We start from the raw sequence: 24094 nt of genomic DNA, 5'->3' as shown, positions 1-24094 counted from the left end.
CCCAACTTCGCCAGGGTTAATAACTGCTGGTAACAAAATAGAATGTATTAACAAAAATGAATTCTGCACACAAAAACCACAAAGCAAATAGATAGATAGAAATGTAATTGGTTAATATAAGCAACAATTTAATAATCAGAGCTCAGATTAATTAACTGTAGCAAAATCGAAGCTAAGCTGTGATTGGTTGCTATTGGCAGCCTGATAAATCTCCAGGCAACAGAAAGCTCTCCCCCCTGACAGTATATATTAGCTCACACATACACATAATAGACAGGTCATGTGACTGACAGCTGCTGTATTTCCTATATGGTACATTTGATGTTCTTGTAGTTTGGCTGCTTATTAATCAGATTTTTATTTTTGAAGGATAGGCGAAGCCGGGTAGTACAGCTAGTGTATATATATATTATATATATATAATATATATATATATATATATATATATATATTATAGATGTGCTGGTATATCTTTATCTTTATATAGAGATGTAGCCACAGAGGAATTTCTCTAGTACAGCCTCCCAGCTACGGCTGCTTCCTTCCATGCTACAGGTTGTGAGTTTCAATTATGGGGAGGATCAGACTATATACCATGGATATAGATTATGTATAACATATACTAGTATGCACACTGTATCCATGCGTCTGGCTTGTATTGGGAAAACAGGGAAATCGTAACAGCTCGGGCAATCTACAGTCACATGGAGCCGCAGACTTTTGTCCTAAACATGGACAGCCCCTCGCCTGTGCAGAGAATTTTCCTTTTTAGGGTTCGCTTTCCTCCTTCTTCTTCCACTTGCCATAACCCTATTATTCTCCCCTGCGGAGCTCTATGGGGCTTGGTTGTTGTGGGACGAGTTGTAGCTTTGATTGAAACCCTTCATTTTACCACATAATTTACTGCAAAAATGGGAAAATATCATGTAGGATGAGACGCTGGAAAATATATGGAGGAAAGCAGTATATTCCTGCTGAAACGCGTAGTGTTAACAAGAGCTTTATTTTATCTGACTTAGACTGTCACAAATAAAGCATAATTTATTCACAAAGATAACCTGAGTTAATAGATCTATTACTAGCGCTAAAAAAGACCGGCTTCATCTATTCTCCATATACTTTCACTCCCTTATGGGATTCCGGTTCTAAAGCTGCTGATAGTAAAAGATCTAATCATTCCAAATACCTTGAGGGAAGACAAACGGCCGCAATCAGTTCCAGGATCTCATGAGTTGGTGAACCTAGGAACCAGGAGCAATCATCTCCCCAGGATACTCAGCCTAACATTGGATAACACCAGCCGAGACAACCCCTTATCCTCCAGAGGATTTACATGATCATCACCGAGGTTGTGCGAGGGCGCACAACCTAATCAGGTGAGACGTTTTCATTACACTATAATTAAATTGTGCCACGGGTGCTTCTCATAGCGCTATCTTTATCTCTAGTGACTAACAGAGACGCTGGAAAATGGAATTCCACCATGTTTTTTCATATTTGCTTTTATAGCATTCATTCATCACTTTCTAACATTTTCTTTGTGGCTACAGGGAGAATAGAAGGTAAATGGCTGTGACTGAGGGTTTGGCCTAAACCTCTGTTCTGTTGTTGTGTCTCTCAGTAATCACACTCAGTGGAGATCTTCAGGCTATTTATTAGGTGGTATTGTCAGCCATTACATCTCTCTCTGCTGCCTGCACTCTGTCTGCCGTACCAGCGAGTTCCCACTTGCTTGTAAACACATACAAGAAGAGTGACCCCTAGAGGCCCCTAGGAGACATACAGCATATACATATTGCTACATCCTTTCTCTTTAAACAAGAAGAACAATCAAACTTAATAAACACAACAGTTAATCTGACCAAGTAAAAGAGAATTACAATATATACAGTTAGATATAATCCTTGAGGTGTGCAGGCTTTCTGATCATTCTGCCGGCCCTAGTAACATAAGAAGAGTCAATGTCCACCTCTGGTAGTTGTTCTGATTCTGGTAATGTGCCTTCTGATATTGCCTGTCTCTGGTTAACAGTCTCACCCTGATGGTCAGCAGTCACTGTTGGTACTTGGCTTGGACTTGCTGCCTCGTTATCTTGGGTATCAGGATATTGTTCAAAAGGCCATGAATCATCTCGTTCTTGTGTTTTCCTCAAATATCTCCTATTTCTCCTTAGGCTTCTTCCGTCTTCTGCTACAATTTCGTAGGACCGAGGTCCTAGTTTCTGGACATCCTTTGCCTTTTGCCAGTGTTTGTCGTATTTGCTGCTTGGCTGCAGCCGTATGTTGTCATTCCTCTGGAGATCTGGCAGATCCTTTGCAGATTTATTGTAATAGAAAGCTTGCCTATCTTGATTTTTCTTTAGTTGAGCTTTGATGTTTCCCACCAACTTTGGCTTTAACAGATGACTAGCGGTTGGTATGAGTGTCTTTGTACGTCTACTCATGAGCCTCTGTGCCGGACTGCTGTCTATGCCTTGGGTGGGTGTGTTTCTATGATCCAGTATAGACAGATATACACTCAGTACCTGCCTGTTTTGCTTTTTTAAGGAGTCTTTTGGCCGTTTTTACTGCGGACTCTGCTTTGCCATTACTCTGTGGATATCTTGGAGAAGACGTCTGGTGTTCAAATTCCCATCTCTTGCTGAAAGTTTTAAACTCTTCTGAAGTAAACTGAGCAGCATTGTCAGAGAACACGATATCTGGAATGCCATACCTGGCAAAATGGGCCTTGAGTTTTTTAATCACTGTTCTCGCTCTTGTGTCCTGTAACAAATCAATCTCCCAAAAGTTAGATAAATAGTCTACTGTAATCAGGTATTCTTTGTCATTCCATGTGAACACATCTGTTCCAACTTTTGACCAAGGCCTCTGTGGAATTTCATGAGGTTGCAATGTCTCCTTCTGTTGCTTATCACTGCAGGATGCACATATTTCACATTGTGCTATATAGTTTAGTGTTGTCATTCATTCCTGGCCAATAAATAGATTCTCTTGCTCGCCGTAGACATCCTTCCCTGCCTAAGTGCAAAGAGTGCAGTGTTTCCAGTATGTCTCTCCTGAGTGCTTCTGGTATAACAGCTCTATCTCCTTTAAAGATAATTCCTTGCTGCACTGACAGTTCATCTCTTATGTGGAAGAATGGAGAAACTTCCCTAGGTGCATGCTGCTTGTATTTTGGCCAACCCTGCAAGATGACAGTCTTTAAGATCTGGAGTATTTTATCCTTCTCTGTACAAGTCTGTATTTGCTTAAACTTGTCTTTTGACACTGCCAGGTAGTCACACATATTGATGGTTTCAATTTCATTCTCCTCATCATTTGTGACAGGTAGGTATGCTCTGCTTAGAGTATATGCAATCAGTAAGTCTCTTCCTGGACAGTAACAGATGTCAAAATCGTATTTCTGAAGTCGTAACAGCATGCGCTGTAGTCTCTTTGGGGAATTTAGTAGTGGTTTCTTTGTAATGCTCTCCAATGGCTTGTGATCAGACTGCACTGTTACTCGTCGACCATAGGTGTACTGGTGAAACTTCTCCATCCCAAATACCACAGCCAGTAACTCCTTCTCAATCTGAGCATATCCCTGCTCTGTTGTTGTTAGGGCTCTGCTTGCAAACGTGATTGGCTGTTTGTTCTGCATTAGTGTAGCTCCAAGGCCTTTTTCTGAAGCATCACATTGTACCACCACTTCTCGATCTGGGTCGAAATACTTCAGGGTTGCTGCATCTGCAATAGCCTTCTTTACTGACCGGAAAGCAGTTTCCTGTCCATTCCCAGAGCACATCCTTGTGGGTTAGCTGTCTCAGTGGCTCACACATATCTGACAGATGCTTGCAAAATTTGGAGAGATAATTTACCATGCCCAGAAATCGTTGTACTCCACACACATCAGTTGGGGTTGGCAAATCTTGAATTGCTCTCACCTTTTCTGGATCCACTTTTACACCATTTGAGGTCAGAAGATGTCCAATATATGCAACTTCTGTCATTTTCAGTTTGAATTTGTCCACGTTTAGCTTTATTTGTTTTGCTCTACATCGGTTCAAAAATTGTATCATGTTCTGATCATGATCCTTGATTGCAGATTCCATATCTTCACCTTCTCCCACTATGAGGATATCATCTGCTATTGTTTTTGCTCCAGGAAGTCCTTCCAAAGCCTGCATCAATTTCTGATGGAACATCTCCGGAGCAGGTGTTAGTCCCATGGGCAGTCTCAGCCATTTATAGCGTTCAAATGGGGAAGAAAATGTTGTCAATAAACTTGATTCTTCAGTCAGTTCCACATGCCAGAATCCATTTTTGACATCACATATAGAAAATATTTTAGCCTTTGATAGATCTGGGAGAACATCATCCAATGTTGGCATCGGGTAATGATTTCTTTTCAGCGCCTTGTTGAGTGGCTTCGGATCAATGCATATTCTTAACTTGCCTGATGGTTTCTGCACTATGACCAAACTGCCGATCCAATCTGTACTCTTCTGGACTGGTTCTATCATGCCTCTTTTCTGTAAATCTTGTAGCTCTACTTTTAGTGGTTGCATTAAAGCTACAGGCACCCTTCTTGTAGGTCTTCTGAAAGGCTGCACTGTTTTATCAATTTCTAGCCTGTATTTACCTTCAAAACATCCATCACCTTCAAATAAATCAGCATACTCCATTTTTATTTTTTGAAAGTCCAAATTGCGCTCAGCATTTAGTTTGGGATTTGGTATAACCTGGGAAACTTCAACAGACATAATGTTCTGCGACTGTACTTTTATTAAGTCCATTGCCTGCAATGCTTTTACTCCCAGTATTGGTACATGGTTCCCACCATGCAGCACGGTAAATTCAGCTCTGTAACTTTTCCTGTTACATGGGTTCCGTATTTTGAGCTTACATGTCCCCATAGGTTTCAGAACACTTTTGTTGTAAATCACCAGTACCTTGTCCGTTAGCTCAATGGAAACCTGTTTGTCAGCAGAGCACTTGGAATTACATTGCAGCTTGCTCCACAATCCAGCTGAAATCTAATGGGCTTCTCATCCAACAGGAAGGTTGCATAGAGCTGCTGGGCATCCTTGACTACTGGCTGCCTGATTACATTGACATTCTCTGTTGCAGGTTGCAGCTGTAGCCTTGTAATGTCCTCTGCACTGTCAGTGTCTGGTGTCACAGTGTGGACCTGTCCATGCTGTTTGCTTGTTCCCAGCCTGCAGACAGCTGAGAAATGATTCTTCTTGCCACATAACCTGCAGGTTTCGCCATATGCTGCACACTTGGTCTTGTCTCTCTCATGTCTCTTACCACAATATTTGCAGTGGATCGTGCTTATAGGGGAGCTTGGTCTTGTCTTTCCTCTCATAGATTCTGCATGTACCTCATCATCATCATTATTATCACTGGTGCCTGCCATCATCTTCAGGCTGCGCTTTGTCAGCTCTGCAGCCCTGCAGATCTGCATGCATCTCTCTAAGGTCCGCTCTTCGTCTCTGAGTAACCTTTCTCTGAGGTGAGTGTCCATAATGCCACATACAATTCTGTCTCTTATGAGGCTATCTCTGATTTCCCCAAAGCCACATGTTGCAGCCAATGTCCTCAGCTCTGTCACATATCTGTCTACATTTTCACCATCCGCCTGCTGTCTTGTGAAAAACTTGTATCTCTCCACAGTCTCATTTCTCTTGGGGTCACAGTGCTTATCAAATGCCTCCACAATCTCTGCTAGGACGAGGCGGTCTGTGTCTGGCAGTAAGGTCTGGGCTAATTCTCTGCCTTTTTCCCCAATTAAGTAATAAAACAGCTTTACTTTACGTTTGTCATCACTGGGGGCCACTGTCAGATCCACATACAGAGAAAACTCCTCTTTCCAGTGTCTCCATGTCTGGGATAGATTACATGATGAGACATCCAGTTTCTGAGGGGGCTTCAGACCAGTCTCCATCTTGTATAATGACAGGAAATCTGTACTCACAGTTGCTATGATGTTCTGTATAGTCCCAGTCTCACACACAAGCTCTGAGGATTTGCAGGTTTCACATGAAGGTTCTGTGCCCAGCTGCCACCATGTTCTGTTGTGTCTCTCAGTAATCACACTCAGTGGAGATCTTCAGGCTCTTTATTAGGTGGTATTGTCAGCCATTACATCTCTCTCTGCTGCCTGCACTCTGTCTACAGTACCAGCGAGTACCCACTTGCTTGTGAATACATACAAGTAGTGAGACCCCTAGAGGCCCCTAGGGGACATACAGCATATACATATTGCTACAACCTCTGCCAAGAGGCGCTGCAGGATCTGTCCTTCTATTACATCCTGGCAAGTTGACAGCTTACCTGTGTCTACATGTTTGCCGTCCATCATAGCTGGGAAGTATGAAGAGAGAAAGAAGGTATGGCAACACAAAACCCCTAATCAGGCTCAGCACTGAAAAGGTTAATGACCCCTACATCTGGTAATGGATGGGTTACTGCGCCCAGTAATGGGAAATCTCCACATACCTCCACCTGCAGAGCCGCACACTGGGTGGTTTAGCCTAGAATGTACGGGCTCCTTCCAGGTTAATGGCTGTTCTGTGTTTACAGGACCTGTGATGATATCACATGAGGGGGAGGAGTCAGGGGTCACATGATCAGCTCCTCAGTGTATGCAGGACTCTGCTGTGCTGGTTGTCATGGGGCTGGATGAGGAGAAGGTTATGTGTGGGGTCAGGAGGGGTTTACAGTGTGGATGTAGCAGAGCCGTGTGTGTACGAGGTGTATGGAGCGGAGCCGCGTGTGTACGAGGCGTACGGAGCGGAGCCGCGTGTGTACGAGGTGTACGGAGCAGTGCCGTGTGTGTACGAGGTGTACGGAGCAGAGCCGTGTGTGTACGAGGTGTACGGAGCGGAGCCGCGTGTGTACGAGGTGTACGGAGCAGAGCCGTGTGTGTACGAGGTGTACGGAGCAGAGCCGTGTGTGTACACCGTGTGAGGAGCTACACGTGTACGCCGCAGAGCCGCTTGTGTACGACACATGAGAGGAGCTGAGCTGCCTGTGTACGACGGGTACAGAGCAGAGCCGCGTGTGTATGATGTTTACACCAACCCCGAGTTAGCCCCCCCTTATTAAGAATTTGGGTAAAAAATGATTCCATTCGTTAGATCTTTGTTAGATCCGGTTTGATCAAACAAAACTAACGTTAGATCTCCTCTACAAAATGAGATATTTACGATCTTTTTCTGGGGGGGCTAACCCGTAGCTAGCCCCCCCTCTTTTGAAATTGGCCGTTTTTTGGATGGATTCTGCTAGATATTCGTTAGATCCGGTTTGATCAGCAAAAATTAACGTTAGATCTCCTTTCGTTCCCGAGATATTGGGGGTGTCAGGTGGGGGGTTAGCTACGGGTTAGCCCCCCCTCTTTTGAAATTGGCCGTTTTTTGGATGGATTCTGATAGATATTCGTTAGATCCGGTTTGATCAGCAAAAATTAACATTAGATCTCCTTTCGTTCCCGAGATATTGGGGGTGTCAGGTGGGGGGTTAGCTACGGGTTAGCCCCCCTCTTTTGAAATTGACCGTTTTTTGGATGAATTCTGATAGATATTCGTTAGATCCGGTTTGATCAGCAAAAATTAACGTTAGATCTCCTTTCGTTCCCGAGATATTGGGGTGTCAGGTGGGGGGTTAGCTACGGGTTAGCCCCCCCTTTTTTGAAATTGGCCGTTTTTTGGATGGATTCTGATAGATATTCGTTAGATCCGGTTTGATCAGCAAAAATTAATGTAAGATCTCCTTTCGTTCCCGAGATATTGGGGGTGTCAGGTGGGGGGTTAGCTACGGGTTAGCCCCTCCTCTTTTGAAATTGGCCGTTTTTTGGATGAATTTGAGAGTGGCAGTTTGACCTAACATTGACGCCAATGGAGTTCCGCGACGGATATGAAAAAATTAAGATCATGCAGCGGAATGAAAAATCCGTCCAAGCGGCCAAATCCGGACGGAAAATTCCGCTTGCAAGTGTGCACAGGGATTTTACAATTTAACATTGCTTTAACATTGCTGCCTATGGATTAATCCTGGGTTTAAAAGCAGTGACGGTACAATCCGACTGAAAAATCCGACGGAGCAATCCGGATCAAATCCGACAAGTGTGAACATGGCCTAAGCACTGCATGATGCCATTGAAAACCACATGTGGAAAAACCAGGTGGGGCAAAGGCTTGAAAACCCACTTAGCTCCTTTTACATGTGCATGTAGTTTATCAATACAATGTATCAACTTTTGAGTGATTTTGATCCCACCCTCTGTTTGACCCTGTGTGTGACCCTCTGTTTGACCTTTTCTTTGGATGTTCATTTTCACTTCAGTCATAAGAGCAGGGAGAGAAACACATCCTGGTACAAGTGTGTTCACTAACTAAGGGTAAGTTCACACAGTGCGTTTTTCGCAGCATTTTTGCAGTTTTCGGGTGTGTTTTTGCTCAGAAAACTGCATGACTTTGCTTCCCCAGCAAAGTCTATGGGTTTTCATTTTTGCTGTCTGCACACAGCGTTTTTTTTCAGCTGCGTTTTTGTGGTGCCACAAAAACGCAGCATGTCAATTATTCCCGCGTTTCTCACTGCGCTTTTCATCCATTGAGTGCAATGGGATGTTGAAAGACGCAATGAGAAATGCAAATAGCTGCGTTTTGGTGCGTTTTGGTGCGTTTCTAAGACCAAAAACGCAGCTATAAACGCAGGAGGTGGGTAGTAAAGTGACGTGTACAGGAAGAGGATTCCTTCTGTCAGTAAACACAGAAGCGTGAATCCTCCTGGTACCGTCACCGCCGCGTCCACCTCCACCTCCAGTCCTGTGCATGTTTGCTGCCGTGTGGCACCATGTCTGTCTGGGCGGGAGGTTGAAGCGGTTGCAAAATCAAAAGTGAACAGTAAAAAAAAAAAAAAAGTTATACTCACCTGTCTGCAGACTCCCGGTGCCATGCCCGCTCCCATCTCCTCCCGGTCCCGCCGCTCCGGGTGTGTGCAGTCTCACCGGGTGCATATGCCTGCAGGATGAAGGACCTGGCGATGGATCACCTGATGCAGTCACCTGACGCATCAGCTGATCGTAAGTCTCGGGCTGACGCTGGCGCCCGGCCGGCTTCATCTATCAGCGGATGCGTCAGGAGACTTCATCCCTGATTACTGGCAGCTGCTGCAGCAATCGGACGAGATCAGAGTCCGCTGCAGGAGCTGCCGGTAATCAGCACATGAGTATTTTTTTTTTTTTTCTCTTTTCTTTTGCACCGATGCATCTGCTGATTGTATAAACAGCTTTTATACAATCAGCTGATGTGTCATGTGATTCAGGCACTTGATCCTGACACATCATCTGATCGCTTTGCCTTCCAGCAAACCGATCAAATGATATTGGATCCGGATTGGACGGCGCGGGACCCTTGACCCAGGATTACTGCGGAGGGGGGGTTCTTTATTTCAATAAAGATGGAGTCACTGATTGTGTTGTGTTTTATTTCTAATAAAAATATTTTTCTGTGTGTTGTGTTTTTTTTTATCTTTACTAGAAATTCATGGTGGCCATGTCTAATATTGGCGTGACACCATGAATTTCGGGCTTAGGGCCAGCTGATAATATACAGCTAGCCCTAACCCCATTATTACCCAGTGAGCCACCCGGCATCAGGGCAGCTGGAAGAGTTGGATACAGCGCCAGAAATGGCACTTCTATGAAAGCGCCATTATCTGGGGTGGCTGCGGACTGCAATTCGCAGCGGGGGTGCCCAGAAAGCATGGGCACCCTGCACTGTGGATTCCAATCCCCAGCTGCCTAGTTGTACCCGGCTGGACACAAAAATTAGGCGAAGCTCACGTCATTTTTTTTTTAAATTATTTCATGAAATTCATGAAATAAAAAAAAAGGGCTTCTCTATATTTTTGGTTCCCAGCCAGGTACAAATAGGCAGCTGGGGGTTGGGGGCAGCCCGTACCTGCCTGCTGTACCCGGCTAGCATACAAAAATATGGCGAAGCCCACGTCATTTTTTTTGTTTGGGGGGGCAAAGAAATCCTGCATACAGTCCTGGAAGGAGGATGCTGAGCCTTGTAGTTCGACAGCTGCTGTCTGCTCTCCTGCATACACTATTGGATGGAGTATGCTGAGCCTTGTAGTTCTGCAGCTGTCTGCTCTCCTGCATACACTAGTGGAGAATGAAGAACATATTGAAGAAGGAAATGACATCAGACCTTTTTTTTTTGTTCGCTGATAAAAAACGCATAAAGACGCAGTGAGCAAAAACGCAGCAAAACGCAGCAAAAAACGCACCAAATCGCACGTTTTTGTGCCGCGTGTTTTTGCCGCGGGTGCGTTTATGTGCATTTTTTGCTGCAAAAACGCACAAAAACGCAGCGTCAAAAAAACGCAGTGTGTGAACCTAGCCTTAATGTGAAGGTAGGTATTGATTTCCTATGTATGGCATATTTCTATGCAGGAAGGTCTGATCTACTGTGTGTAATTGTCCTATCTTTATCTGTGCATGAGTGTGTGTATGGATCTGCTGATCAATGTATGCAGATATGGATGGCAGCAGGAGAATGGATGTAGAGAGCTGTGTGTTAGGAAATTAAATCCCACCTAAGAGCTCGAACACACGAGTGGATGTGTTCTTCCAGCGTACTCACCCGGCGAGTACGCTGGACGAACACAGACGCTCATGCCGGGCATTTTGCCGGCGCCATTTCTGAGCCTCCCGACACTTTGATTTACAGCGCTGGGCAAACTCCGAAATCAGCTGCATGCAACTGATTTAATTCTCGTCGGTGCCTCGTCGGGCGCCGACAAGAATTAAAGTGGGCGTCACACATAGCGATGCGACCGCGGCATCACAGGCGATGCCGCGGCCGTGCGCATCGGCCCGCCGATGGCTGCGAGGTGTCACACACTGACACCTTGCAAGCCGACGGTGAGGAGATGGAGGAGGGCCGGTCGCATGTGACGTCATGCGATGGGGGCGGAGACTCCTTGGAGCTTCCGCTCCATAGGAATAGCTCAGAGGAGTCTCTGCTGCCGTCGCATCGCCGCGTCACACGCGGCGATGTTGCGGTTTGCCCCGCTCGCAGTCGCAAGGTTTTGGAACTTCCAAAACCTTGCGACGGTCGGCGTCGGGATGTCACACGCGGCGATTGCCGTGCAATATCGCCGCTACAACCAAATAGCGGCGATATTGAACACTATATCGCCGTGTGTGACACCTGCTTAAATTCGTCCGTGTGTGCTGCCCCATAGGGCAGCATTGCAGGCGAATTTAGAACGAATTTTGACGGACGAATTCGCCCATCAAAACTCGTTTGTGTGTTCTAGCCCTTAAGCACCTAAGTGCACAATAGGAAAATGTGCCAAGTGGCGTTGGGGAACAGATGTCACGCCGCACTACCACACATATGGTACTGTCATGCTGTGGCCAGCAGATGTCATGCCGCACTGCCACACATATGATACTGTCATGCTGTGGCCAGCAGATGTCACGCCGCACTGCCACACATACGTTACTGTCATGCTGTGGCCAGCAGATGTCACGCCGCACTGCCACACATATGATACTGTCATGCTGTGGCCAGCAGATGTCACGCTGCACTGCCACACATACGTTACTGTCATGCTGTGGCCAGCAGATGTCACGCCGCACTGCCACACATACGTTACTGTCATGCTGTGGCCAGCAGGCACAGCATGACAGAATTTAAACAATATAAATTAATTAAAAAAAAGGTTGCGGTACCTGTTAAACAAAATCTATTTTTTGATGACAGTTCAAAATTACAATGAAATTCCAACCAAAACACTGAGATGTCCATGGTGTATTGGCGAGGATCACTTTCCATGTTACATGCAGTAATGTTTATTTGAAACTAGACATATAGGTTGTAATATCTGATTAGTGACAAGAAAAAAACATACTAGCTTATCCATTCTAATGTTTACCTATTTTTGTTTTTAGATGCCACGAAAACCCTCTATTGTTAGTCAGACATTAAAAAAACCATTAAAATCTTATCCTGGCATTTTCAATGCTAATGGACAGTTAAAGGGAACCTGTCATCAGAAATTTACCTGTAAACCTAAAAGTTTCCCCCTCTGCAGCTCCTGAGCTGCATTCTAGCCAGGTTCCTATAGTTTTTGTGGCCCCTTTTATACCAAAATAAATACTTTATAAACTTGTACCTTTTCGTATGCAAATTTTGAAAATTATCCATGGGGGCGGGCTGCCTGGTGTCGGTTACTGTCCTCCTGCCGATTTACGCCGCCCCCGAACGCTGAATTTTAAACCTCAGGACGCCGCCCGTGGTCCCGCGCAAGCGCTGTGCGACTGTAGCGGTGCCGTGCACTGTGTGCACGTGTGACCGCTGGTGACGCTTTGCGCGGGCACGAGGTTATGGGCAGCGCTGTGAGTGTCATCAGCAAGTGCCGCCCATAACCTCGTGACCGCACTTTCCCCTATTCCTCCAGCGTTCTGCGCAAGCGCTCGCTGGCCAGATGATCGGACGTCACCTCCTTCTCATCCTGCTCAGCAGCAGGAAATAGATGGGAGGAGCGGACGGAGCAGGAGAGCATAGGTTACGGGGAGACACGGCGAGCATCTGAGCAGTAAAAAAAACCATGTAAAATCAGTCACACATTGTCTTCTGCAATGTCAAAAGCACTAAACATTTTTTTTTTGTCTCCAATGTGGCGCCCCTGACCTGGTCAGGCACCACAGAGTATTGCACCCATGCGGGAACAATGCTTCCAGGTAATCTCCAAAGGCCAGGATGAGGTGCACACACAAACATATAGTGACCAGGCCTCCCACACCACCGGAGGGGACCCTTGGGTAGCCAGTAGGGGTTAACTTTCAATTCCCAGCTGGGGGTGTGTTCAGGGGCTGGTTGCTAGGAAGCAGGGCAGAGAGAGAGAGGAAGAGGAGAGTCTGGAGGAAGAAGTTGAAGCGTGTGGAAGGGAGCAGAGGAGCTCTCGTGTGAGACAGGTCCTGAGGAGTGCAGTAGCTGAAAGCGGGGGAGAAAGGAGTACCGTGGGTCGGCCTGAAAATCATCCAGAGAGAAGGGTGGCTGAGTACGGAGATCCCGGTATCCGAGCACACAAGGGGAACTAGGTCCCCAGTACAGGCAGCAGATCATCCAGAGCTGCTTAACCTACAGGTGGGGGGGGTACTTCATGCCCTCACCACGACTACACAGCGCTTGAGCCAAGCAGCAATCACCAGGCCCATAAGGGGACAGGGCCAGAAGCCATCCCACCAAGGCCACGCTGCCGGCAGACGAGCCAGAGAGAGGGGAGCAGGGTGGTAACAGCTTCCCTGGAGGGGTCCTACCACGCTTCAAGCAAAGGATCCTCCTAAAACAGAAAGAGTGCAAGGAAGGCGAGTGGACAGCTACCCTCAGAACGGCCTCCTGGAATTCCTGGTTCAACCTGGTTATCACAGTGTCGCCCGGGCATCTCACCGTGACCTCCAAACAGTGAGTAAACACGTTGAAAGACTTCTTGGACTGTGTTTGAGTCATTCTGCGACCTGTGGTCCCACACACATACACCGGGGCCTGGGGCTTGCCTCACTCTCAGGGGGCTAATATACTGACTGCACCCACCATCAGCCCCAGGCATCCCTTAATCTGCAGTGGCGGTCCCCGCTGACCGCAATACTGAGAGTGGCGTCACGACAATCCTAAAAGAAGGTTCCCTACCTGTGACCAGACTGTTCCATCCACGTGGAGTCCCTGAAGGTACTGCACCGACACATACTAGCGGGGCTTCACAACTTCTGGCGTCACGAACAGGATAAGGACTAGACCTGTTCAGACAGGTGACCGTGTGCCTCAGAGGTCCGACCACAAAAATTGAACCGCCGCCATATTGCCATCTTCAAAAGCGCGCGCTGCAGCCCGCGCGAGGGAGAAGAGCACCGCCCACGAAGAGGTGTGGCCGCCCCAGAATCCCCACAATTCAGAGAGCGTTCTGATCCAGGAAGTGGAAAGGGGGCGCGGAGATTTTTGAAGAAAAATGGACGCTGCAGGAGGTAATGCCCCTGGTCAGGGCGACGCAGCCCAAGCGATGCCAGCCCCCGTCGCGCTGGACGCAGCAGCGCCTGGTGCCGGTGCCGCGGTCGCAGCCGCGCCGGCTGAAATCTCCCCCATAATGCCAGTTTCCTTGCTGTATGTCCCAGGAGCGCAATGGCTGCCCCAATACGCCGGTAAAATAGACACGCTGACCGGGTTTAAGAAGAAGATCAGCACCCTGCTAGACATGCACGCGATGACTGGTAAGCAGAGGGCCGCTGTGGTGCTGGGACAATTGACTGAGGCAGCAGAATTGGAAGCTGAGTCCTGGACCAATGATGACCGGAGCTCTGTTGAGACCATCTTTGCCAAACTAGCAGCTGCTTTTGAACACCGCACCGAGGGAGAGCTGAGGACGGACTTCTATAACTGCCGGCAGAAGCCCCAAGATAGCATAAGAGCCTATGCCCTCAGGCTGCAGGCTGCACTGCGGGCTCTCAAGCTGGTGGACCCTGTCAGTGATCAGGAAGGAAACCGGATGATGAAGGAACAATTCTTGCGGGGCCTGCGTTCTCCTGAGGATGGGAAGCAGATGAAGCTGTGGTCCCTGGAACACCCTGACGTGGACTTTGCCATTCTGAAAGACAGGGCAGTGAAAGCACTCCAACCTCCTGTGGACACAGACCCCGTCGCACCAGCATGGCCTGCCAGTTCCACGGCTGCAGGAGCGGAATCCTCCTCGCAGGCCCTGGTAACTGCAAAAGGACTCAACACGCCAGCAGAGACCATAAATACACTATCCTCCCAGGTGCAACAGCTCACTAAGGACGTCGCACAAATCCTGAAAGCAATGCAGTTGCCCTCAGAGACCAAAGTCCCTCATCGGATCCTGCTAGCTGACAACCCAGAGGACGTCCCTTGGATGCGGAGGAGAAGAGGTCCCCCAACCCGAGGCAGGAGCAGTGATCGCTATGACTCATCTGGACGACCCATCTGTCGTCGTTGCCAGGAGGCAGGACACTATGCAAGGGCCTGTCCTTTAAACGAGCCAAACCTGGGGCCGGGGGCCAGTCCTCAGGATTAAGAAGATCAGGCCCAAGTCGCTGCTGTGATCAGTACGTGGGTGGACGTCCTGTCCTGTCCATCGTCCTGGACGGGATCCCTACCCCGGCGTTATTGGACACCGGCTCTCAGGTAACCACGATCCCGTATGTCCTGTATCGTAGGTTTTGGTCGGACGACGATCTCCGACCACCGGACCCCTCCCTCACCATCTATGCTGCCAACGGACAACCTATAGACCAGATCGGGGTCAAAGAGGTAACCATAAAGGTGGGAAGGCAGGAAATGAAGGGACAAGGACTGATTGTTGTGGACACTGATATTAGAGAAAGGAACCCGCAAATGATTTTAGGCACTAATGTCATAGAAAATTGCCTAGGGGAAGTGTTGTTGTTGCTTCACCAGATTGTTGAAGGTGCTGAGGGCAGGTCGCAAAGAGCCTTGCAAAAGGAGATCCGAATCATTCTGAGGAAGCAACAGGTAAAACAGGCTGGCGGTGAGATTGGTAGTGTACGGGTGATGGATGCAAACCCCATTGTGATACCCCCACGGAGTGAAATGATGATGTGGTGTAGAGCAGCGGTAGGTCTCAGAGGACAAGATTACCAGGCTGTACTAGAGCCCACTCATTCAGACCACTGGCCCACGATTCTGACAGCCAGGGGGGTAGTTGATGTACACAAGGGACGAGTGCCTGTACGAGTGTTGAACTGTGGGGAGGAGGAAGCCAGACTACCAAGGTACGCTACCATAGCCAAACTGTTTACATGCTCAGATGACGCCATAACACCTGTAGGTCCCCTGACACAAGCTGACTCAAAAGAGGGCGAGACCTCCCAAAAGCAGTTAGAGGATTGGTGCCAGAAACTACACGTGGGGACTGACTCTACACCCGACTACCAGAAACATGGGGTTTACAGGGTCGTGCAGGAATACGAGCAGGTCTTTAGTAAGAACCCACTAGACTTTGGTAGGATCAAAGGGGTGCAACATCACATACCCACAGGCAGTCATCCTCCCATTAAGGAAAGACATAGGCCTATTCCACCAGCCCATTACCAGCGCACAAAGGACATGCTGAAGGACATGAAGGAGGCAGGCGTCATAAGGGACAGTTGTAGCCCCTGGGCGGCTCCCCTGGTCCTGGTAAGAAAGAAGGATGGCACGATGAGGATGTGTGTGGATTACAGATGGATAAATCAGATAACACACAAGGATGCCTACCCTTTGCCAAGGATAGAGGAATCCCTCGCTGCCTTGAAAGCCTCTAACTACTTTTCTACCCTAGATCTTACTAGTGGCTACTGGCAAGTATCTGTAGCAGAAGAAGATCGGGAGAAGACGGCCTTCACCACCCCAATGGGCCTCTGTGAGTTCAACAGCATGCCATTTGGACTCTGCAATGCCCCCGGGACCTTCCAGAGGCTTATGGAATGCTGCCTAGGGCACCTCAACTTTGAAACCGTCCTGCTCTACCTGGATGATGTCATCGTGTACTCCAAGACCTACGAGGACCACCTGAAACACATGGCTGAAGTCTTTGAAGCACTATCCCGATATGGAATGAAGCTGAAACCATCCAAGTGCCATTTACTGAAGCCAAAGGTCCAGTACCTAGGTCACGTGGTCAGTGCAGAAGGAGTAGCACCGGACCCAGAGAAGGTCACAGTCATCCAGGAATGGCCCACACCTACTACCGTCCGGGAGGTACGTCAGTTCCTTGGCTTGGTAGGCTACTACAGAAGGTTCATCAAGGGCTACACGAAAATGGCAGCGCCTTTGCAAGAGCTCCTGGTAGGCCACCCAAAGAAGAGAGGAAAGATCTCCGGCCCGCCATTTCACTGGGGAGAAGCAGAAGAACACTCCTTCAGACAAATGAAAGGGGCCTTGACGGGTGAAGAGATCCTAGCCTACCCTGACTACGGTCTGCCATTCGTACTGTACACAGATGCCAGTAATGTGGGACTGGGAGCAGTGCTTTCACAGGTGCAGGGAGGCAAAGAGCGTGTGATTGCTTACGCCAGCAGGAAGCTCAGGCCTACTGAAAGAAACCCGGAGAATTATAGCTCATTCAAGCTAGAGTTCCTGGCCATGGTATGGGCTATCACAGAGCGGTTCAAGCACTACCTGGCAGCCACCAAATTCACTGTCTTCACGGACAACAACCCCCTGACCCACTTGGATACTGCTAAATTGGGTGCCATGGAGCAGCGTTGGGTAGCCCGACTGGCGAATTATGACTTTACTGTCAAGTATCGAGCTGGCCGCAAGAACGGCAACGCAGATGCTCTGTCCAGGATGCCTCACCTAGCAGACGAGGGTGAAGATGTAGATGATCTTGAAGAGATTGAGCTGCCAGCGTTCCATCGCCATGGAGCAAAACAGTGTCGGCAGTCGCGTGCCAACCGCCAAGAGGTGACCCTGAACCCACTACCTCACTACAACTGGAAGGAGACCCAGGAAAATGATCCAGCGGTAGGCTTGGTAAAGAAACTGATCAGCCAGCCTGGCGCCAGCCTTGACAAAGGAGCCCCACCTGAGGCACAGTACCTATGGAAGGAGAGGGGTCGATTATTCATCTATCAAGACAAACTTTACAGGAGCATCATTGACCCGAGGACGCATGAGAAGGTGTGGCAAGTGATTGTACCACAGAAGGATACGAGGATGGTGCTGGAAGCCTATCACAATGGTGCAGGCCACTTTGGTTGGAAGAAACTGGAGGCCCTACTTAAAGTAAGATTCTACTGGGTGGGCATGAGATCTGCCCTAGAGAAGTGGTGTCGAAACTGCGGGCCCTGCAATCTTAGAAGAAAAGACCAGCACAGCCAGAGAGCACCACTCCAGCCAATCCAAACTAAACGGCCCCTGGAGATCGTGGCCCTGGACCATGTAAAGTTGGCACCCAGCAGACAAGGCTACAACTACGCTCTCACTATAGTTGACCACTACTCCAGATTCCTGGTGGTAGTACCAGTCAAGGACTTGACAGGTCAAACTGCAGCCAAAGCTTTCCAGACACACTTCTGTCGACCACATGGCTATCCAGATCAAGTGCTCACTGACCAAGGACCAGCCTTTGAAGCTGAAGTGTTTAAGGAGTTTTGTAACCTATACGGCTGCCAGAAGATCCGTACCACACCTTACCATCCTCAGACCAATGGCATGTGTGAGAAAATGAACCACATCATTCTCGACCTTCTGAAGACTCTCCCATTAGAAGAACGAAGTCAGTGGCCGGAAAAACTGCCCGATCTAGTGGACATGTATAACAACATCCCTGTGAGTTCCACGAACTGCACACCGGCATACCTGATGAGGGCCAGACCAGGGAGATTGCCAGTAGATCTGGAAATGGGAGTTGAGACCCCTGAAGACCATCAACAAGGTGCTGATTGGGATTCCAACCGCCAAGCCCAATACAAGAAAGTACAAGAGTGTGTGGAGCGAAGCCTGACTCAGCAGCGTGAGAAACAAGAAAAGGCCTACAATCGAAAAGCACCTGCTGTTCCTTTGATGCCAGGAGATATAGTTCTCAAAAGAAAGAGAAGACGTCATAAACTTGACAATCACTGGGAAGAAGAACCCTATACTGTGTTACCATCGACGCTTAGCAATGAAAAGACATGCCTTATCAGCAAAGATGGAGGAAAAACAACAGCTGTCATTTCTAGAGATCGCTTAAAGAAATGTCCTGAACAACTAAGAACCCCTGAAGAAATTCCCAACCCTTTGCCAGTTCAAGAACCAAAAGAAAAGATGATCCATACTGTACTTGGAGATTTTCCAGCAAGTTGGCCTCAATACAATGGAGCAGTAGTTATTCCGGTTATTACATTCCCTCAATCTGGAGAAGTAAGAGACCCAGAAGAACCTGTTCAGAGCCTGGAAGAGCCAAATGTAGCTGAAGCAGAAGACCATGCACTGGCATCAATACATAGTACACCTATTATTCACATTGAGACACATACATCGGGTGGGAGGACACAACCTCAGACAGATGACAGTATAGTACTGCGTAGGTCAACCCGCAGCAACTTTGGTCAGCTCCCATTACGCTATAGAGAAAGTACAGTTTAGTTCAAAGTGACTGTATGAAATGTAATGTTTAACCTGTTACAGTTAGGTAACGTTTAAGCGAAATGTGCCCACAAGGACTATTGTGAGACCTCCTTAAAATGTTAGACCACTGGTTATGAACTGGCTTTAACCACAAACTTTGCATTGTAAAAAGTTACCTCCTTGGTATCAACCACAGAGTCTGCCTGTTGAGGGGCATGGCTCTGCACCAACAAGGGGGCACGCCTGTTTATGGGGCCTGCCCTCCAACACTCGGAAGCGGGTACGCCTGTTTATGGGGCCTACCTTACACCACTCCCCTCAGGAGAGGAAGATTGGAGGAAAGGTCTGGGGAATGTGATGGCCCAGCCCTGGTCACCAAAAGGACCGGCGACCTACCTCCTGGAGGTTTTTGGGTGGGGTTCGGACATGTGGGTGGTTGGTGGTGGAATGGTACCTGGTATGTTTAAATGTAAATAATTGCCCCTGTGTGGGAAAAGTTTGTATTTACCTTTTTCTTTCTCTTGTCTTTGCAGCCCGAGGACGTGCTGATGATAACTAAGGGGGAATGTGGCGCCCCTGACCTGGTCAGGCACCACAGAGTATTGCACCCATGCGGGAACAATGCTTCCAGGTAATCTCCAAAGGCCAGGATGAGGTGCACACACAAACATATAGTGACCAGGCCTCCCACACCACCGGAGGGGACCCTTGGGTAGCCAGTAGGGGTTAACTTTCAATTCCCAGCTGGGGGTGTGTTCAGGGGCTGGTTGCTAGGAAGCAGGGCAGAGAGAGAGAGGAAGAGGAGAGTCTGGAGGAAGAAGTTGAAGCGTGTGGAAGGGAGCAGAGGAGCTCTCGTGTGAGACAGGTCCTGAGGAGTGCAGTAGCTGAAAGCGGGGGAGAAAGGAGTACCGTGGGTCGGCCTGAAAATCATCCAGAGAGAAGGGTGGCTGAGTACGGAGATCCCGGTATCCGAGCACACAAGGGGAACTAGGTCCCCAGTACAGGCAGCAGATCATCCAGAGCTGCTTAACCTACAGGTGGGGGGGGTACTTCATGCCCTCACCACGACTACACAGCGCTTGAGCCAAGCAGCAATCACCAGGCCCATAAGGGGACAGGGCCAGAAGCCATCCCACCAAGGCCACGCTGCCGGCAGACGAGCCAGAGAGAGGGGAGCAGGGTGGTAACAGCTTCCCTGGAGGGGTCCTACCACGCTTCAAGCAAAGGATCCTCCTAAAACAGAAAGAGTGCAAGGAAGGCGAGTGGACAGCTACCCTCAGAACGGCCTCCTGGAATTCCTGGTTCAACCTGGTTATCACAGTGTCGCCCGGGCATCTCACCGTGACCTCCAAACAGTGAGTAAACACGTTGAAAGACTTCTTGGACTGTGTTTGAGTCATTCTGCGACCTGTGGTCCCACACACATACACCGGGGCCTGGGGCTTGCCTCACTCTCAGGGGGCTAATATACTGACTGCACCCACCATCAGCCCCAGGCATCCCTTAATCTGCAGTGGCGGTCCCCGCTGACCGCAATACTGAGAGTGGCGTCACGACAATCCTAAAAGAAGGTTCCCTACCTGTGACCAGACTGTTCCATCCACGTGGAGTCCCTGAAGGTACTGCACCGACACATACTAGCGGGGCTTCACACCAACTCGCTGACTCTCCCCCTGTGTCTATATCTCTACCTTCACACTCTTTTTTTTTTCTGTTTTTCTCACTCCGTTTCACTCTTTGTATTTGTCTATTTCTCTTTATATATCCTTCTCTTTCTCTCTATCCCTCTATATTTCTATTTCTTTCTTTGTCTTTTTCTCTCTCTGTTTCACTGTTTGTATTTCTCTGTTTATTTCTCTCACTCAATTATTTTTCTCTATCTCTTTCTCCATCCCTCTCTCTCTTTTTCTTTCCCCCTCTTTTTCCCCCCTCTTTTTCCCCCTCTTTTTTCCACCTTTTTTCCCCCTCTTTTCTCCCCTATTTTCCCCTCTTTCTCCCTGTCTTTTTCCCTTTTTTTTCACTCTCTTTTTCCCTCTCTTTATTTCCCTCTTTCTCCCTCTCTTTTTTTTCCCTCTTTCTCCCTCTCTTTTTCCCTCTTTTTTTCCCTCGCTCTTTCGCTATTTTTCTCTCTTTATCACTCTGTTTCACTATTTGCATTTCTTTCTATGTCTATCTCTCTCTATGCCTCTCTATCCCTGTCTATCTTTATTTCTCTCTCTCCCGCTCTCTGTTTCTCTCTCTATCCCTCTCTCTCTATCCCTCTCTTTCTCTCTCTCTCTATCCCTCTTTATCTTACTCTATCCCTCTCTATCCCTCTATTTCTCTCTATTTCTTTCTCTTTTTTTCTCTGTCTTTTTTTCTCTCACTCGGTTTCACTCTTTGCATTTCTCTGTTTATTTTTCTCTCTCCTTTTTCTCTCTATTTCTCTATCCCTCTCTCTTTTTTTGTCTCTCTTTCTCTATCCCCCCCTTTTTCCCCCTCTTCCCCCCCTATTTTCCCCTCTCTTTCTCACTCTCTTTCTCCTTCTCTTTTTCCCCCTCTTTTTCCCTCTCTTTTTTTCCCTCTCTTTTTCCCTCTTTTTTTTTTCCCTCTCTTTTTCCCTCTCTTTTTTTCCCCTCTTTCTCCCTCTCTTTTTCCCTCTTTTTTTCCCTCGCTTTTTCACTATTTTTCTCTCTATCACTCTTTCTCTCTCTTTATCACTCTGTTACACTATTTGGATTTCTTTCTATGTCTATTTCTCTCTCTCTATGCCTCTCTTTCCCTGTGTATCTCTTTATTTCTATCTCTCTTTCTCCCGCTCTCTATTTCTCTCTCTATCCCTCTTTCTCTCTCTATCCCTCTTTTTCTCTATCTTACTCTATCCCTCTCTTTCTCTGTATTTCTCTTTCTTTTTCTCTCTTTTTCTCACTCCGTTTCACTCTTTGTATTTCTCTGTCTATTTCTCTTTCTTTGTCTCTCTCTATCCCTCTCTATATTTTTTGCTCTTTCTCTATCCCTCTCTCTCTATCCCTCTCTCTATCTTTCTCTCTATTACTCTATCTCTCTCTCATTTTCTCTTTTTCTCTCTTTCTCACTCTGTTTCACTCTTTGTATTTATGTCTATTTATCTCTTTCTCGATCTATCCCTCTGTTTCGTGCTATATCTCTTTCTCTTTTTTTTCTTTCTCTTTCTCTTTTTCTCTCTCCGTTTCACTCTCTTTGTATGTCTTTGTCTTTTTCTCTCTTTTTCTTTCTCTGTCTATCCCTCGCTTTCTGTATATATTTCTCTTTCTTTGTCTCTCTCTTTGTCTCTATTTCTCTCTTTATCTCACTATTTCTCTCTTTATTTCTCTCTGTCGCTCTCTTTGTCTCTCTCTCTGTCTCTCTCTATTTCTATCTCTATTTCTCTCTGTGTATCTCTCTATCTCAATGTTTCTGTGTGTGTCTGTGTGTCTCTTTCTGTCATTTTATCTGTCTATTGACGGCAAAGTAGCGTAAGGCAAGTTTGTTACATTGCAAGCAGAAGAGAAGAAAAGAGAAAAGTAAAATAAAAATAAATACACAACTATAAGCACATATACGAAAAGAATTAATAAAATATTAACCCCTTCACGACCGCGGGCCGTAAAATTACGTCCTATTTTAACGTGACTTAACGACCAGGGACGTAATTTTACGGCCTAAACTTCATTTGATTGCCGTGGCCATAGCAACGGCTTTCAAATGATGTCCCCTGCTGTTTCTTACAGCAGGGGACCTTTGCTTGACCCCGGGGGGGGCGGCATCGCCACCCCCTATCGACGATCGATGTGATTGGCTGTTCAAATCTGAACCGCCAACCACATCGATCGCACTAATTTCGGCAAAAATAATGCCCGAATTAGTGCGATCCTGTGAGATCCAGCTATGAGATGCCGCAGCTGCAGCAGCATATCATAGGTGGACCTCAAACATGCCGCCCCCAGCCCCTGCAGCACTGATTGGAGCGATCGTGCTATGACGCGCAATCGCTCCAATCAGTGTGCAGTGGGGCGGTCTGATCTGCCGGTGGCCGCCCTCCCCAGGCCTGTGCTGGCCTGTGAGCCCTCCCCCAACATGTCTGCAGCGTGGAGTGGCTGGTACTTTTGGTACCACGCCACCGCTGCTGCCGCCGCCGCCGCCTCTGATGTCTCCGCCGCTGCAGCTCTAATGGTAAGTATTCCGCTCCCTGCGCGCTCCCGTGAAGGCCCCTGCGCGCTCCCGTGAAGGCCCCTGCCCGTGCCCCCCCCGATCTGCCCCCCTACGCCCCGATCTGCCCCCCTACGCCCCGATCTGCCCCCCCGGCATCCCGATCTGCTACCACCGCTGCTGCTGAGGTCACCGCTGCTGCTGCAAAGTGAGTACTGTGCTCACTTTGCAGCCCGTGCGCGCTCCCGTGGTGCCCCTGCGCGCTGCCGTGATAGCCCCTGCCGTGCCCCCCCCCGCGATCTGCTCCCCCCAACCACCACCCCCCCCCGACATCCCGATCCGCTCCCCCCGCGATCTGACTGCCTCCCCCATTATTTCTATTCTGCTTCTGCAGCTCCCTCTCCGGTCTCCCCCTCTGCTCTCCCCCCCTCCCCCTCTGCTCTCCCCCCCTCCCCCTCTGCTCTCACCCCCCCCCTCTGCTCTCACCCCCCCCTCTGCTCTCACCCCCCCCTCTCCCCCTCTGCTCTCCCCCGACGTCCTCTTACCTGTCTTCACCGGCCTGATCACATCTGCGTCCATCGCTGGGTCCTTCCTGGGCATTCTGCTGATCTGCCTGCTGCTCCTGTAAAGCTGTCCATCTCTCTGCCATCTGTTCCTCTGCAGCTCTTCTGGTCAGTGATCCTCCTGCTAGTCCTCTGGGTACTGTGAGTATAACTTTTTTTTTTTTTCCGTATCCCCTGTCCATTCTTACACCTCATCCGTCCGTGCGTCCCGCCAAGCGCTGATCAGGGATGCAGATAACGGATCGGCATCCCTGCT

General features: G+C 48.3%; 1 protein-coding gene across 1 annotated transcript in view; it reads right to left on the bottom strand.

Annotated features, from left to right (window-relative positions):
• The window catches only part of LOC142312877 (uncharacterized), a 237509-nt gene that overhangs the window by 7437 nt on the left and 205978 nt on the right, over positions 1–24094 (bottom strand). The window contains exon 28 of the mRNA XM_075351861.1: positions 6318–6427. Coding sequence (XP_075207976.1) covers positions 6318–6427 — 110 coding nt within the window. The remainder of the gene's footprint in view (positions 1–6317; positions 6428–24094) is intronic.

This window comes from Anomaloglossus baeobatrachus, chromosome 5 (genome assembly GCF_048569485.1).
Source record: "Anomaloglossus baeobatrachus isolate aAnoBae1 chromosome 5, aAnoBae1.hap1, whole genome shotgun sequence".
Taxonomy (NCBI): domain Eukaryota; kingdom Metazoa; phylum Chordata; class Amphibia; order Anura; family Aromobatidae; genus Anomaloglossus; species Anomaloglossus baeobatrachus.
The sequence above is the reverse complement of the archived record's forward strand: the minus strand, read 5'-3'. Positions and strand labels throughout refer to the sequence as shown.